The sequence below is a fragment of the Daktulosphaira vitifoliae genome, unplaced genomic scaffold (assembly GCF_025091365.1).
Source record: "Daktulosphaira vitifoliae isolate Bord-2020 unplaced genomic scaffold, ASM2509136v1 Scaffold_4, whole genome shotgun sequence".
Lineage (NCBI taxonomy): Eukaryota > Metazoa > Arthropoda > Insecta > Hemiptera > Phylloxeridae > Daktulosphaira > Daktulosphaira vitifoliae.
This window is the reverse complement of record NW_026099575.1, coordinates 43033547-43049837: the sequence shown is the minus strand read 5'-3', so window position 1 is coordinate 43049837 and position 16291 is coordinate 43033547. Positions and strand designations below refer to the sequence as shown.

Below are 16291 nucleotides of genomic sequence, written 5' to 3'. Positions count from 1 at the left end.
TCTTTTTATCATTAGACATTTTTTTTATCGCATTCCTCCTCCCTATATAATAAAATGCTGAGGTAATCCTCGTAATAAGTTACAAAAGAAATAAAAAATAATAAAATTGTAAATGTGTTTTTATAAAGCATTGTTGTTAAAAATTACAAATTGCAGTATAATGTACCATGGTTAATTAAATTAATCATCTCCTTATCTTTATACCAATTATTAGGAGTCGGCTCTACCTTATAATTTAAAAGGATTGGGAGCCAGTGCAGAGGAAGGTTTGAGTCTCTGTTAAAGTTCCCGTATGGTAACCTTTCCGTGAAACAACAATAAAGATTACAGTTGAACATCATCTTTAAGGATGTAACTGATTGATTCCCGGCGCTAAAACACGCTCCAGATAAATTTTAATTAATTTTTAACCTTAATTGTAGTAACGAAGGTAGTAAATAGTAAACATGTGACTATGATAATTAATGTCGTAGTTGGAGGTTCATCAAATAAACCTTTTTGAAATTTCTAAAATTCTAAAAAATCATAAATAATAAATTATAAAAAAAATTTTATGAAGGGGTCAAAAATAATTTAGAATGCTAATTTTTTTTCAAACTATAATACTTTATGGAAATGGAGAGCGGCAAATTTTACGTTGTCTCCTTTGGCATTTTTTTGGTAAATATAGGCCACTGCCATTATTAACACCTTATATAAAATTAAAAATTACTTTAGAAAATTGAAAAATATTTGAAGGTATTTCATGAACTATTATATAAGTAAGGACATTTATTGGTAAGATGAAATATGCATAATTGAATATTGTATCACGTTTATCATTTAGCTTAAAAAATACTCGAGTTAATATGATTATATTATAATTAATTTTATTCTAACAACAACCATTGTCACATAATAAAAATGTACAAATAGATGAACAAATATATAACTATTTTTAATGTTTTGGCTTTGATGCAAAGCTGAGAAAGTATTAATTTTAATATAATGTGTTTTTTATTTTTTATTTATTTATTTTTTTTGTGTCTTGGAACGCTCAATCTCAGCTCTTGCTGGACCGATTTTGATGAACGATACATCAAAAGATCACTAATCGTATCTAGTTAAAGACATTACTCTCAAAAATTGAAAAAAGTCCCTCGTTCCCCGTAAACAGTGAAAATCCCCAAAAAAATTACAAATTTAAAAATCGGTAAATTTCGTATTTCGTATAAATAACTTTTTTTATAATGACCGAATCAATATAATTTTATTTTTATATAGATACCTTAGATATTTACCTATCTATTGATTTATTTTTGTGAACATTTGACCCCTTATCAACCCACATAAAGGGTTTCAAAATGGAAACTTTTTCAAAAAAGCGTATAGAAAGTAGAACTTTTTAAACTTAACTTTTGAAAATGTTCCGAAAATACTGACACTTTTACATATATCTTAAATTAAAGCTTATGTAATATTATTTAATATAAAAAAAAAAAAAAATCGGACTTTATTTTGTCTTCATGGTGAAAACAGCTATTGTATTCAAAAATATGCTATTTTTGTGTTAAATTTCTTGGTTTTATATTTCATTTTATTATATGGGGATTACACTGATTTTCATAAATATTATATCAATCTAATTGGTATAGCATAGAAACTTAAACTTATTTAAATTTTTTTACTTTTTTGAAGTCGAGAAATAGAACTTTAAAAATTTGAACTAGCTAATTTTTCATTTTTATTAAGTGACGAATGCGACGTACGGTTTCTGAGAACCGTAACACTTGGGTCTTTCACGCATATGGCACTGAATTTTTTTTTAATTCTTTTTGAGTTAGAAAAAAATGTTTAACTCATTTGATTTTTATCTCATATAGATTCAATAATTTCAATAAATATCAAGGATCCCATTACTGTAGTCTCCTCTCCTGAGAAGAAATTCATATTACTATTATTTTACTATGGGTTTTTTTTTTTTGTAGCTATCATTTATTTTCTCAACTATAACTTGACCTACTTTTTTGACATGTAATATACTTTATTTTGAAAAAAAAAATTTGATCTCCGGACTTACGTACGATTTGTACGTAAAATATAACATAAAAAAAAATAATAATAAGCATAAAAATATGCTATTTTTGTGTTAAAATTCTGGGTTTTGTATTTTATTTTATTTTAAAATACCTGACAAATGGAGTACACTGATTTTCATAAATATTATATAAATCAAATTGATATGGCATAGAAACTTAAACTTAAATTTTTTTACTTTTTTTAAGTAGAGAAAAATAACATTGAAATTCGAACTAGCTAAATTTGTCATTTTATTCAGTGACGTACGGTTGCCGAGTTGTTAAAACTTGTGTATAGCTAGAAATTTTTTGTATTTTTTCTTAATTCTTTTTAAGTTAGAATAAATTTTCAACTACTTTGAATTTTATCTCATTTAAATTCAATAACTTCAATAAAGATCAAAGATCCCATCACTGTAGTCGCCACTCGCGAGAAGAAATTTCTTATTCATATTTATATTATTTTACTATATTTTAAGTTTTAGCTTCGATGCAAAGCTGAGAAGATATTTTCTTGTGACTATCATTCATTTTTTCTGCTCTAACTTGACCTAAATTTTTTAACGATACGTCAAATGATTATAATTCATATTTAGTTGAAGATATTACCCTCAAAAATTGAAACAAAATTTTAATTTATCAATGAAACAGTTACTTATCCCATGTTCTCCATACAGACAATTAAATTATTTCATTTAACTTTTCCATTTTATTATATATTTAATGTATCGTTAGAAGGAATTAGATAAAAATTATTTGGTTATTGTTAGCTACATATTTTTCTTGAATTATTATACATATATATTTATATGACACAAGGTTATAAATTATACCTAACCATCAGTTACAGATTTACAAGTGTATGATTTATAAACCAACACAAGTTTATCTTAAATCCACAAATGAGTGAACAAAACACTATTACAATTCAATTATTAATATTTAAATAAAATATATCTGTAAAACTACATCAGAGCACGTAGACCGAACAAAATATAAAATAAAAGAGTATACATGTCCGCTATCTAGAATAAACAGTTGATTAAGAATAAAAAATTCACATTTTCCATACTTTAAATAATTAAATTTTTGAAGATATTATTTTTATATTGATCAATGATAATTGTTGAAAAAAATTTTAGGACCTTATGGTATTTTCATTTTTGATTTTACTGGATAAATTTCTACTACTCGAGCAGTCAATAACCACAATATATATGTATAAGCGTCTATTATTCGCTTTATAAATTCATATTAGTATAATTATTTAATTACTAACAAGTATTTATATTGTAATGCGATTCTACGGCGGTAAGGTGTAATAAATAAAGTAAATGAACGAACAGTTTATTTAAACAAGGTGATTTAGAAATTATTATTATGTCAAATCACTTCACTTTATATAGTTACAAATATTATAAGAAGTAGAATAATAAGACATAAAATAAAGATTTAGTATTAAGATGTAGTATTCTCTGGGTGATCATTACAAAATTATAACTATATACAGGACCTATTTTATGTACCGAAACGTCCTTCGTTCAGCACAATACTGTCGGTGACTGATCATCATACGCAATAGAATGAAATTAATTATAATATTATTCATTTATTTAATGAGATTTTTAACAATAGCTATATTACTTTTTATAGAGAATGTGAGCCATATAATAGCAAAATTACGTATACACGAATTTTTTTTAAACAGCTTTTTCTTTACTATAGTAAAGAAACATATTAGTATAATTTTTTGTTAATTCATCAAGAAAAACACAATTTTTTAAAATTTGTTTATATAAAATAGTATTTGTTTTAACGCTAGATGATGTCATTATAAAAATAATTTGAAATATGTTTTATGAAGTTTAACTATAATTATGTCAATAACATAAAATCTATTTTTTTTACGAAAAACATTATTTTAGTATAAATAATTATTTGCACTATTTCAGTATAAAGTGCAAAACAACTTACGTAAAATTATTTAGCTAAAATTTAAACATTTAAATAATTATTTTTTAAATTGTTAATATCTTAATAGAAAAACCATTGTAATGCATTTAAAAACTATAATAATCTTTTGTGCAGTTGGTTTTTTTACCGACACAATGGTAAGAATTTATTAAACTAATTATTTATTTTTTTTCCTAATACATTATATAAATATTTAAAGAGCGAAGGTCTTAATGCAATCCAAATACAATGTATTCAAATGTTGACGAAAAAGTATAATGATGATGCAATGATAAGAAAATTTTTAAATTTTTTTTTTATCGAGGTAAATGACGAATTTGTACTTGAAGGTAATTACGTATAATTTTTAGCTTCGTTCTTTTAAGATGATTTTTTTTTATATAGAATGATTCTTTTAAAAATAACCACTTAATTTATATGGAAATACATATTTTAAATTTAATAAAATGTTTGATCTTTTAATTTAATAGTAACTGGCATATGAATTTTTAATATAACGTTTTTAGTTTATTAGATATAAACATTTAAAACTTAAAATTTTTGAATTGATATACCTGGATTTACAAATACAGGTAGCTGTTTGGTTTTTTATGATGTCACAGTCACGGAGAGTTTATTGTCAATTATGACTATCAATAGATATACTTTCTATATTACAATCAGTGATGTGTACCCACGAATATCGATTTCATAAGAAACCAATTAGCTATCTGTATTTGTAATTTCTTATGTATTATACATGTATATTAACTCATAAATTTGTAATTTTAAATGTTTATATTTAATAAACTAATAAAGTTATATTAAAAATTTTAATGGCATTTACTATTAAATAAAAAGCTCAAACATTTTATTAAATTTAAAATATGTGTTTCTATTTAAAAAAACAAAGTTGATACCCTTTCTAGTTGTAAGGGATGAACTTTAAAAGTATTACATAGCTAATAATTCAAGAACAATCTGTAACTAAAGCAAATAAAAACAAATGTTTAAATTATATTTATTCTGTAAGTAATTGAGTGGGTAATTAAGCATCTATAAAAAAAAACTCAGCACAGGGGGGCTGCGGCACAGTAATGACGTGGCATATTTAGATTAAGTATAAAGTTATCTGACAGTGATTAAAATCACTATCCAAAAACAAGCTTCGATGCAAATCTATAGATAGTGTTTAATTTTAAAAAATTGGTGGATTGTATGTCGTATGAAAGATGTATAAAAATACTACTTCTTATGAAAAAATTGTATTGATCCATACATTTTTTAAAAAGTTATAGCATTTTAAAGTAAAAAATATAAAATATAAAATCGAGAATTTTCACACAAAATTAGCATTCAGTAGCCATTTTCACCGTGAAGACAAAATAAAGTCCGACATTTTTTTTCCCCATAATAAATTAAATTAAATTTGCTTTAATTTAAGATATATATTTATAAGTGTCAGACTTTCCGGACCACTTTCAAAAGTTATGTTGAAAAAGTTAATTTTTTGTGAAAAAGTTGTCATTTCATATTCCTCCCTGTGGGCAGGTAAAGGGTCAGATTTATAAAAAAAATATATCATATGATAGGTGAAGACATCAGGCATCTATAAAAAAAAATTACATTTTTTCATTTTTCATTTTTGTTCAGATTTGTTCATTATTGAAAAAGTTATGACAGTTTTAAGTAAAAAAAATTGAAAAAATTTCGAAAATTAGCGATTTTTAAATTTATAATTTTTTTGGAGGTTTCCTCCATTTAGGGGGAATGAAGTAAAATTTTCAATTTTTTAGGGTAATGTCTCCGACTAGATATAATTTGTGACCTTTTAACATATCGTTGAAAGAAATAGGTTCGATGAGAGCTAAGAAAAAGTGGTAGCAGACACAAAAAAAAAAAATTATAAAAAAATAACACATCATAGTAAAACTAATAACTTTTCAGCTTTGTATCGAAGCTAAAAATAACTTGTATAATATTGGTTGTTTTTGTGAAATTATTTTTGGCTTTTGTTAGTTATATATGCATTTAAATTAATCTGTTATAAAATATTACGTATGTTCTTTTCTTATGTGTTTTAAGGGTATTGTCATTTCTTTATTAATGGCAACATACATAAATTAACTAGTCTGTAAAGTAAAAAATAATCTTATTATGAAAATGAATCGTATTTAAGTTGTAATATCTCTATAATTAAATATGAGGAGAAGTGAGGTAGGGAAATACCTAGTGATAAAAATAGCAGGACGCATTAAGTAGGTGAGGGGTCTCCTTTATTTGTTAATTTCTTTTGAAGTACTGATCTATAAGTTGTTATCAATCTTTTTTTTTAATTATATCATTTTTTATTTTATTAGTTTGTTAAATATGTATTTTTTTAAATAAAGTTGACACCCTTTTATGACAAAAATTAAACAATAACTTCACAAAAATATTTTTTTTTATTATTTACGTCAAACTTATTTATTTCCGTATGCGATTTAATAATTACAGTTCGGTTTAAAAAAAATCTTTCTTTTTCACGATAATAATCGCTTAAAACATTACTCAAAAACAAAAAAGAATGACAGATAATGAAACGATTGAGTTGGGATTATAAAGAATATATTAAGCTAAAAATGTTGATCAAAAAATAAGGGTAGGATTTAAAAATATATATATTTTAAAATGATGGGTAAATACTTAATATATCTATTAAAAAGAAATTGTTTTTATTTATTTATTTTTTAAAATGTTATGCCAGTTTTAAGTAAAATTAATTAAAAAATGACCGATTTTTAAATTTGTAAATTTTTCGGAGATTTCTCCTATTAACGGGGAACGAGGGAAATTTTTTAATTTTTGAACGTAATGTTTTTGAGTAGATACGATTTGTGATTTTTTGACAGATACAAAAAAAAAACACATAGTGTAATTAGTACCTTTTCAAAATTTGCATTGAAGCTAAAAAGAGTGGTGTAAAAAATCAGTTGGATTTATAAAGAATACATTGAAGTTAAAAATTTAAATGTTAAAATCAAAAAATAAAAAATACTTCAAATAAAAATGTACAACTTTACTATTTTATTTTTGGAGTTAAAACATTAAAATTTAAATACATAAACTTGAAAGATCATTGAATATTTTCTAACCTATTTTCTCCTATTTATGATATATTATATATTTAGCAGTTGGCGAAATATACTAATTGTGATAAATAATATTTTCTTAAAATATTTATTACTTTATCAATAATTTGACGCGTATCCAAAGTACGGTTGAGCGCGCACTACAAGTAAAAGATATACCGGGCGATAAATTAAATAACAATATATATAAATATACACCACAAGTCGTAGCGATAATACAGAGTATCTAAAGGTATAACAATACGCCTGTCTATATTCATTTATTTAAATTACACTGTTATACAAATTATGTTTCTATATATTCCTCGTCGGTTCGACACAAATTAATCGTTATAAGAATAACCAATATGATCGCAATTAGAAAGGAATCAAACACTGCACCCAGTTAAGGTTTACGTCGGAAACGCAACAGAACGCAATATCCGTAATCCATACTCGGCGGTGGCCTTATCTCGGTGTTAAGGGCGGGGAGACAACCGATTGTCATATTAATAGCTGGACGGCTGATATCGCGAGAGACACGGTTGAGCGCCAGCCTAGAGCGACGGGCGGTGCCGTGTCAACTCCCCCCCATCAAGCCGTCAGTCAATCTCTTGACCCAGCCGGTATTTGTAAACAAATTGTCGCATCATACACAGTAGTTATAAGTAATAAACAATTGTTGACTTACCATCATGTTCCTGTGTGTGTGGTCATTGATATTGCGTTCAAGACTTACCACATTAGACTGAAACCTTCAGTCTTGCTGGCAAGAGGGAATGGACTATTCGGTCCGTTTCGGTTAAGGCAAAAACATTGTCAAGAGTGGCCCGCGTATTATCCGACGTTCTCGTTATCGGTGCGCCCACCAGATTGTCGTCGAATAACTCTTCGTCAACAGGGGGCCCCGCGGTCGGATAACGTGACAACATGTCCGGTCCTTCGTTGTGTTTCCCGGGTACATGCGTCGTTGTAAAATTTAAATTACCTAGATGTAGCTCCCACCTAGTTAATTTTGAATTGTTGTCCTTTGCTCTGTGTAGCCAAGTCAACGCGAAATTATCTGTAAATAATTCGAACGGAGAATACTCTAAGTACGGGTGAAATTTATCAGTCGCCCATATAATTGCTAAGCATTCTCGTTCTACGGCGGCGTAACGTTTCTGCGTTTCTGAAAGTTTCTTACTGGCGTAGGATATGATTCTTCTCTCTCCCGGTTCATCTCCGTGTTGAAAGAGTATTGCTCCCACGCCCATTTCACTCGCATCGGTTTGAAGGCAGAAAGTTTTCGTGTAGTCAGGAGGACTCAGTCGTGGGGACTTACACAGGGCCTTTTTTACCTGTTCAAAAGCCCTTTGATGGTCTACCGTCCACAACCATTTCGTCCCCCTTTTTAGTAGATTTGTCAGCGGCGCTATTGTTTCGGTGTAGTTGTCGACGAATTGACAATACCAATTAAATATGCCGAGACATCTACGTAGGTCCCTGATATTCCGTGGGACCGCTAGGACGCGGATGGACTCGAGTTTTTCGGGCTGCTTGTCTATGCCCTCACCGTGTACAATATGGCCCAAAAAGGAAATTTCGGAAAACCCTATTTTACACTTTTTTGTGTGACATGTCAGCCCGTGTCGCTCTAATCGTTCTAGAACTTTGCCTAAATGTTCTAAATGCTTTTCTAAACTACTTGAATAAATGATTATGTCGTCCAAGTAAACTTGGACAAAATCATCTAGATATCCTCTAAGTACTTCATTCATAAGTCTTACGAAAGTCATAGGCGAATTTTTGAGTCCAAACGGTANTTCATTCATAAGTCTTACAAAAGTCATAGATGAATTTTTGAGTCCAAACGGTAGTACACGAAATTGAAACAAACTCCTTCTTGATCTAAATGCCGTAAACTTACGGGATTTTTGGTTTAAGGAGCATTGCCAATAACCCGACTTTAAGTCGAGAGTTGTGTACATTTTTCCCCCTCTCATGTTCCTAACCATGTAGTTTAGATTAGGCATGGGGTACGCGTCCGAAATGGTTACTTCGTTTAGTCGTCGGTAATCTATACATAAACGAAAAGTCCCGTCCTTCTTCCTAACCAGCACGATTGGTGCTGACCACAGCGATACACTCGGTTCTATTAGCCCTTGCGCCTCCATGTCGTTTACCATATCGTCAATAATCTCCTGCTTGTGCAGGGGGTAGGGATACGGTTTTAGTGCGATAGGAGTCGAGTCTTTCAATAGAATATCGTGCTCGATTAATTTTGTGTGACCCACCGTGTCGTTAAAGACCGCTGCGTAATTACATATCGTCTGTGTTAATAAGACGCGCTTTCGTGGGTCACTGGTTATATCTAACTGCATCAGCTCGGATTTGCGGATCGTGTGTCGTGCGCCCGATTTCCAGCAAGTAGTTGTACGTTTCTTAGTGCCTAAGTGTATTGTTCTTGCTGAGTAGTCCCAGGCGATTTTCTGATCAATCAGAAAATCATGGCCCAGTAATACGTCGCAATACAGGTCGTCTAAAATAATCGCTGAAAAACGCACTTTTAAATCCGCGATTTTGGTGGTAAACGTGGCGGTACCGTTCGTCATGGCGGTGTGTCCGTCCGCTAGTCTAACCGCGTCAGTGTGTCCTTTATAAACAGTTCCGTATTTATAAGCAATACCGGTTTTACATACGATTTATGCGCCTGTGAGTCGAGTAAAGCTGTGACGAAGCCAGTTTCGAATTCTAACTCGACTGCTGGAGTAGTAATTCTACGCGGGCATTTTCGTTGGCAATTACTCGGGTGGTTTACGGTTCGAACGGGGGGCAGCTGGTTCTTAACCGCGACATCGGTTTGCCCACTGATACTGTTAACTGTCATTAGTGGACTAGCTGGGTCGACTGATATCCCCTCCCCCACTGTGCCCTAAAAAATTTCGAACACCTGACTAAATATCAATTTCATACTAAATTTAATTACTATAATTAATATTCATTCATATATTATATACTTATAAATCATTAAACTGTCGATTAAAATATTGAAGGAAATAGGAATTCCTTTTGCTTTTGGAATAATCCTCAATTTCTTAAAATGGAACACTATCTACAGATTTACATAGCTTATGATTTTTTTAATATTCAAATATAAAAATATTCTATATATTTTTTTATTCACATACATTAAGTTAATTATATATGCAACATAATTTACCACTAAACATTTCTAGCCATATTTAGTTTAAAAAATTAGCGGTACATTTTTGAAAGAATCATTTTATTCATTTTACGTAGGAGTTTTAGCTTCGATGCGAAGCTGAGAAGGTATTAATTTTACTATGATGTGTTTTTTTATTTTTTTTTTTGTGTCTGTGAACGCTCAATCTCAGCTCTCGCTGGACCGATTTTGATGAACAATATGTCAAAAGATCACAAATCGTATCTAGTCGAAGACATTACCCTCAAAAATTGAAAAAAATTCCCTCGTTCCCCGTAAACGGTAGAAATCCCCCAAAAAATTACAAATTTAAAAATTGCTAATTTTCGATATTTTTTCAATTTTTTTTACTTAAAATTGCCATAACTTTTTTAAAAATGATCGAATCAATATAGATTTTTTTTTATAGATACCTTATATATTTACCTATTATTTTATATATTTTTGTGAACATTTGACCCTTTAACAGCCCAAAGGATGGGGTTTCAAAAAGGTAGCTTTTTTATAAAAAATTAACTTTTTCAACTTAACTTTTGAAAATGTTTCGGAAAGACTGACACTTTTATATATACCTTAAATTAAAGCTAATGTAATATACTTTAATTTGAAAAAAAAAAATTTGACCTCTGGACTTGTCTTCATGGTGAAAATGACTACCGTATGCAAAAATATGCTATTTTTGTGAAAAAATTCTTGATATTATATTTTACATTTTTTAACATTATGTTGCTATAACTTTTTAAAAAATGCATGAATCAACTTTATTCTTTAATGATAAATACTTTATATATACTTCTTTCATTCGACATACTTTTTTTTAAAATCGGACCATTTCCCTTTATACAGGGGGGGTGCAAACCTTTTAAAATGCGTATAGAAAGTAGAACTTTTTCAACTTAACTTTTGAAAATGTTCCGGAAAGACTGACACTTTTATATATATCTTAAATTAAAGCTTATGTAATATACTTTAATTTGAAAAAAAAAAATTTGACCTCTGGACTTGTCTTCGTGGTGAAAACGGACATCAAAGTTAAAGAAAAACGTACGATTTCCGTGAAAAAAATCTCGATTTTATATGTTATATTATTTAATTTATATTTTATATAACTTTTGGAAAAATGTATGGATCAATATTATTATTTTTTTATAATAAATATTTATATACTCCTTTCATCTACACGCTTTTTTTTAAAAATCGGATCATACCCCTTTAACAAGGGGGGTCAAAACTTTAATCATGCGTATTGTTACTATGATATTTTCAATTTAATTTTTGAAAGTATTCCGGAAATACTGACACTTTTATATATATCTTAAATTAAAGCTTATATAATATACTTTAATTTAAAAAAAAAAATGTGACCTCTGGATTTGTCTTCACGGTAAAAATGACTACCGTATTCAAAAATTTGCTATTTTTGTGTTAAAATTCTGGGATTTGTATTTTATTTTATTTTAAAATACCTGACAAGGGGACTACAGATTTTCATAAATATTATATAAATAAAAAATTAATATAGCANATTTTCATAAATATTATATAAATTAAAATTATATAACATAGAAAGTTAAACTAATTTAAATTTGTTTGCTTCTTTAAGTCGAGAAAAATATCTTTGAAATTTGAATCAGCTTAAATAGCCAATTTTTTCATCCGACCGAGCAACATACGGTTGCTGAGTTGGTAAAATTTATGTTTTACATACTTGGGGTACGAGGTTCCAACTCGCGTATGGCAATGAATTTTTTGCATTTTTTCTTAATTCTTTTTAAGTTAGTATAAATTTTAACTCGTTTGATTTTTATCACATTTAGATTCATTAACTTCAATAAAGATCAAGGATCTCATCACTTAAGTCGCCCCTTGTAAGAAGAAATTTCTTATTCGTAATAAAATTATTTTACTATATTTTAAGTTTTAGCTTCGATGCAAAGCCGAGAAGATATTTTTTTGTGACTATCATTTATTTTCTCTGCTCTAACTTGACCTACTTTTTTCAACAATACGTCAAATTACTACAATTCGTATCTAGTTGAAGATATTACTCTCAAAAATTGAAAAAAAAATTCTAATTTATCAATTAAACAGTTAGTTATTACATCGTCTCCATAAAGACAATTAAAATCATTNATTTATCAATTAAACAGTTAGTTATTCCATGATCTCCATAAAAACAATTAAATTAATTCATTTCTAATGTTTTCAAAGTATTTATTGACGAATTAAGTTTGCTATGATAGGTTTCAACTACAAAATTAAATCATTTTACTTTGTAATTTAATAATAATTTTACTCTATTTGTATGTGCTACTACTAGACTATAATATTACAATTTTTTTTTGTAACATGTTGCTATATAAATCATTTCTAAAAAAATGATAGTTTTTTCTCCTGAATTAACAATTGATTTTTTCAAATATAATCAAATTTTATAATACGCTCAATTGAGTAAATCTTCTTAACAACTTTGTTTTGATTAATACATTTAGTTAAAGTAAATCATTAAAATTAATTAAGTTCTTAATATTTCAATTGTAGAATCTTTTCTACAAACAACAAAAGTTCCTAGGAAATTATTACTATTACTTCTATTTAAGTTATCTATTACCATAAAAATGGAAAAAAATATTGAGCTTTTCTGATAAATTTACAATAAATAGTAATTATAAAACTTTCTGACTGCATATTGATCTTAACGATACAATTTTTTTAATTGTCATAAAATTTTCTATTTAATTATGTCAATGTCAAACTTACCAATTGAGCTAAAAGTTATGGTAAAATAAATTTTTTTTTTTTATTATAAACATTTACAACAATCAACTTTAAACGATTAACAAAATTGGTTAAATATGTCATTTTCCTTATTTTTAACTTATTAATAATCAAATTAATATTAAATATTATATCAAATCAGTATTAATTTAAAACAATTTTTTTTGTTCTTAATTATTTTTATTTATATGTAAATACTATTTTTTAATAATACTAAAACTTAGAAGTGATAGAAAAAGTCTAATTGCACATTTGAAAACATCGCGAAAAGTTGATTTAGAATAGTATATTTTTGATTCCTATGAAAGTTCCTTGTAGTACAATGTATAAAACATATAACTTTGTTAACTGTTATAACTTTATCAAAAATGGCCAAATCAAATGGTATATATTTTTTTTATTTAGATGCATGTCTTTATCTATCATTTGGTTTTTTTTTATAAATCTAACCCTTTACCTACCCACAGAGGGATTCAAAATATTAACTTTTTTTTTTTTNCTACCCACAAGAGGGTTTCAAAATAATAATTTTTTTTTATTTTAGTTAAAGTAAATCATTAAAATTAATTCAGTTCTGGATATTTCAATTGTAGAATCATTTTAAATACCAAAAATTACTTAGAAATGATATTATGATTTCTATTTAAGTGTTCTATTACGATAAAAATGCAAAAAAATAATGAGTTTTTCTGATAAATATACTGTAAATAGTAATTATAAAATTTCCTGACTGCATATTAATCTTAAAAATAACATTGTTTTAATTCTCATAAAATTTTCTATTTAATGATTCATTCTAGTCAACGAAGGAGTAATTTTGAAGAATAGCAGAAAAAATTCCCAACCAAATTTTTTTTTTTTTTAAATAGGCAATTGGTGGATTATTCCAAAAGCAACATCAACTCTTATTTCTTTAATTATATCCTGATTAGTAGTTCTTTGATTTTAAAATATAATATATGAATATATACTAATTATAATTATTAAATTTAGTATGAAATTGATATTTAATATTGTAATTTAAACGGAGAAATTATAAAAATAATAAAGAAGTTATATTTTGCTTTACTTTTACGTGTATAAAAATTTAAAGGGCTTGATACAATAATTTTCAATAAAAACTGTTTGTTACTATAAAAAAATGCACTGGACTACAAGGAACTTTCATCAGAAGCAAAAATATACTTTTCTAAATCAACTTTTCGCGTTGTTTTCAAATCTGCAAGTAGACTATTTCTATCACTTCTAATTTTTTATATTATTACTAATTATATATATAAAATAATAATTAAAAGAAAAAAAAATTTGTTTTCAAATTATTACTGATTTGATTTTTAATATGTTAAAAATAATCAGTCCAAATTTTCAATTTTAACCTATTTTTTTGGTTCTTTAAAGTTGATGAAAAATTTTTGATAAAGATTTATGAAAGTTTATAGTAAAAAAAATTGAATATATTACCATAACTTTTAGCTCAATTACAAGTTTAAAATTGACATCTAGGCCAGTCAACAAAGGAAAAATTTCTTAAAAAATTCCCAACAAAATTTTGTTTTATTAATAGTTGAATTAAAATATGTATAATGACATACTAATAGTCCTCATTGATTGAAATTGAGCTTTTTTTTACAGCCTCGCAAAAGTTCAAAAATATGAGCTTTTTTAATTTTCTCAATAAATATTTAACTTACAAAAAAAAGTTTTGTACAAAAGTTGTTTAAAAAACAATTTTAAACAAAAAAGGTATCTTATATTTTTTTATTTAAACAAATATTTTTCGAGTTACATTACATTTAATATGAGTACTAAAATTTATTTTCAATTTTTTTCATTTTACGGTTGCTTTTTATCGTGTTATACATTAGACACAATGTTATAAATGCATACGTGTGTATGTGTGAGTTTATTTTTTTATAGTATCATTTAAGTGTAGTGTATATTAAGATACAACCGATAGAGTAGGTAATTGATTTGACACTATATTGTTTAAACCCAACTAAACGCTAAATTGTACATTCCCAAACAACAATCATATTATGTCAATTGCCACCGGAATTTTTGGTAATCTTTTTCTTTTTTTTTTGCCTTAATCCCAACTACTTGGGGTCGGCCACCCTTATCCTAAGCTTCCACTTGAAACGATCTCCCACATCTTCTACGCTCACATCAGCTGTCCTCAAATCGCATTCAATAGCATCCCTCCATCTCTTTTTTGGTCTTCTTCTATCTCTTCTTCCTTCAACATTCATTTCTACAACTGTTATTACGGCTTCCGATTCTTCTATCCTCATAACATGACTAAACAATCTAAGTCTATTTTCTGTCATCTTATCCACGATTGACGCAACACCTTTACTTCCTCTTTATATGCTCGTTCCTTATCCTATCTTCTCTAGTCACTACACTCATCCAACTAAGCATTCTCATCTCTGCTACACTCATTCTCGGCTCTACTTTTTTATCAACCACCCAACACTATGAACCATACATCATAGCTGGCCTCACAATTTCATACTAAATTTAAAAACTATAATTAGTACTTATTCATATATTATATTTTAAAATCAAAGAACTACTAATCAGGATATAATTAAAGAAATAAGAGTTGATGTTGCTTTTAGAATAATCCACCAATTTCTTTAAATGAAACACTATCTACAGATTTGCATCGAAGCGTTTCTTATGATAGTGATTTTAATCACTGTCAGATATCATCTATACTTGTCCCATCTATGCCTCGTCCACACTGTGCCTCGACCCCACTGTGCTACCGTTTTTTTTTNCAGATATCATCTATACTTGTCCCATCTATACCTCGTCCACACTGTGCCTCCACCCCACTGTGCTACCGTTTTTTTTTTTATTTTGCTTAAAATTTAATTGCATAAACAAGAAGTAGATGGGGTTATTTCACTTATTCCTTTAACTGCGCTTCTGTAATATACTTGGTGCCTGCTCAGACATTTTATCAAAAAATTCCCACTGAATTTTACTTTTTAGACTACGTTAGTTGTAGTTTAATTTTTATCAGATATTACTGTTCATTACTGCATTAAGTGATAAGGTACAACAAAAAATTGCAAGCATTACACTATCTAGCTGAAGTAATAAAAAGTTTTTTTTCAAATTCAAAAAACTCAAAAATTATTTTGTAAACATATTTTTTAAATGTTAATATCTACAAAAAA

General features: G+C 27.6%; 1 protein-coding gene across 1 annotated transcript in view; it reads left to right on the top strand.

The window, feature by feature from the left end:
* The first annotated feature begins 4021 nt into the window (after nt 1-4021).
* Nucleotides 4022-16291, top strand: part of LOC126905996 (uncharacterized) — a 20021-nt gene continuing 7751 nt past the window's right edge. Inside the window, exons 1-2 of the mRNA XM_050686220.1 lie at nt 4022-4168; nt 4231-4360. Coding sequence (XP_050542177.1) covers nt 4112-4168; nt 4231-4360 — 187 coding nt within the window. The 5' untranslated portion in view covers nt 4022-4111. The remainder of the gene's footprint in view (nt 4169-4230; nt 4361-16291) is intronic.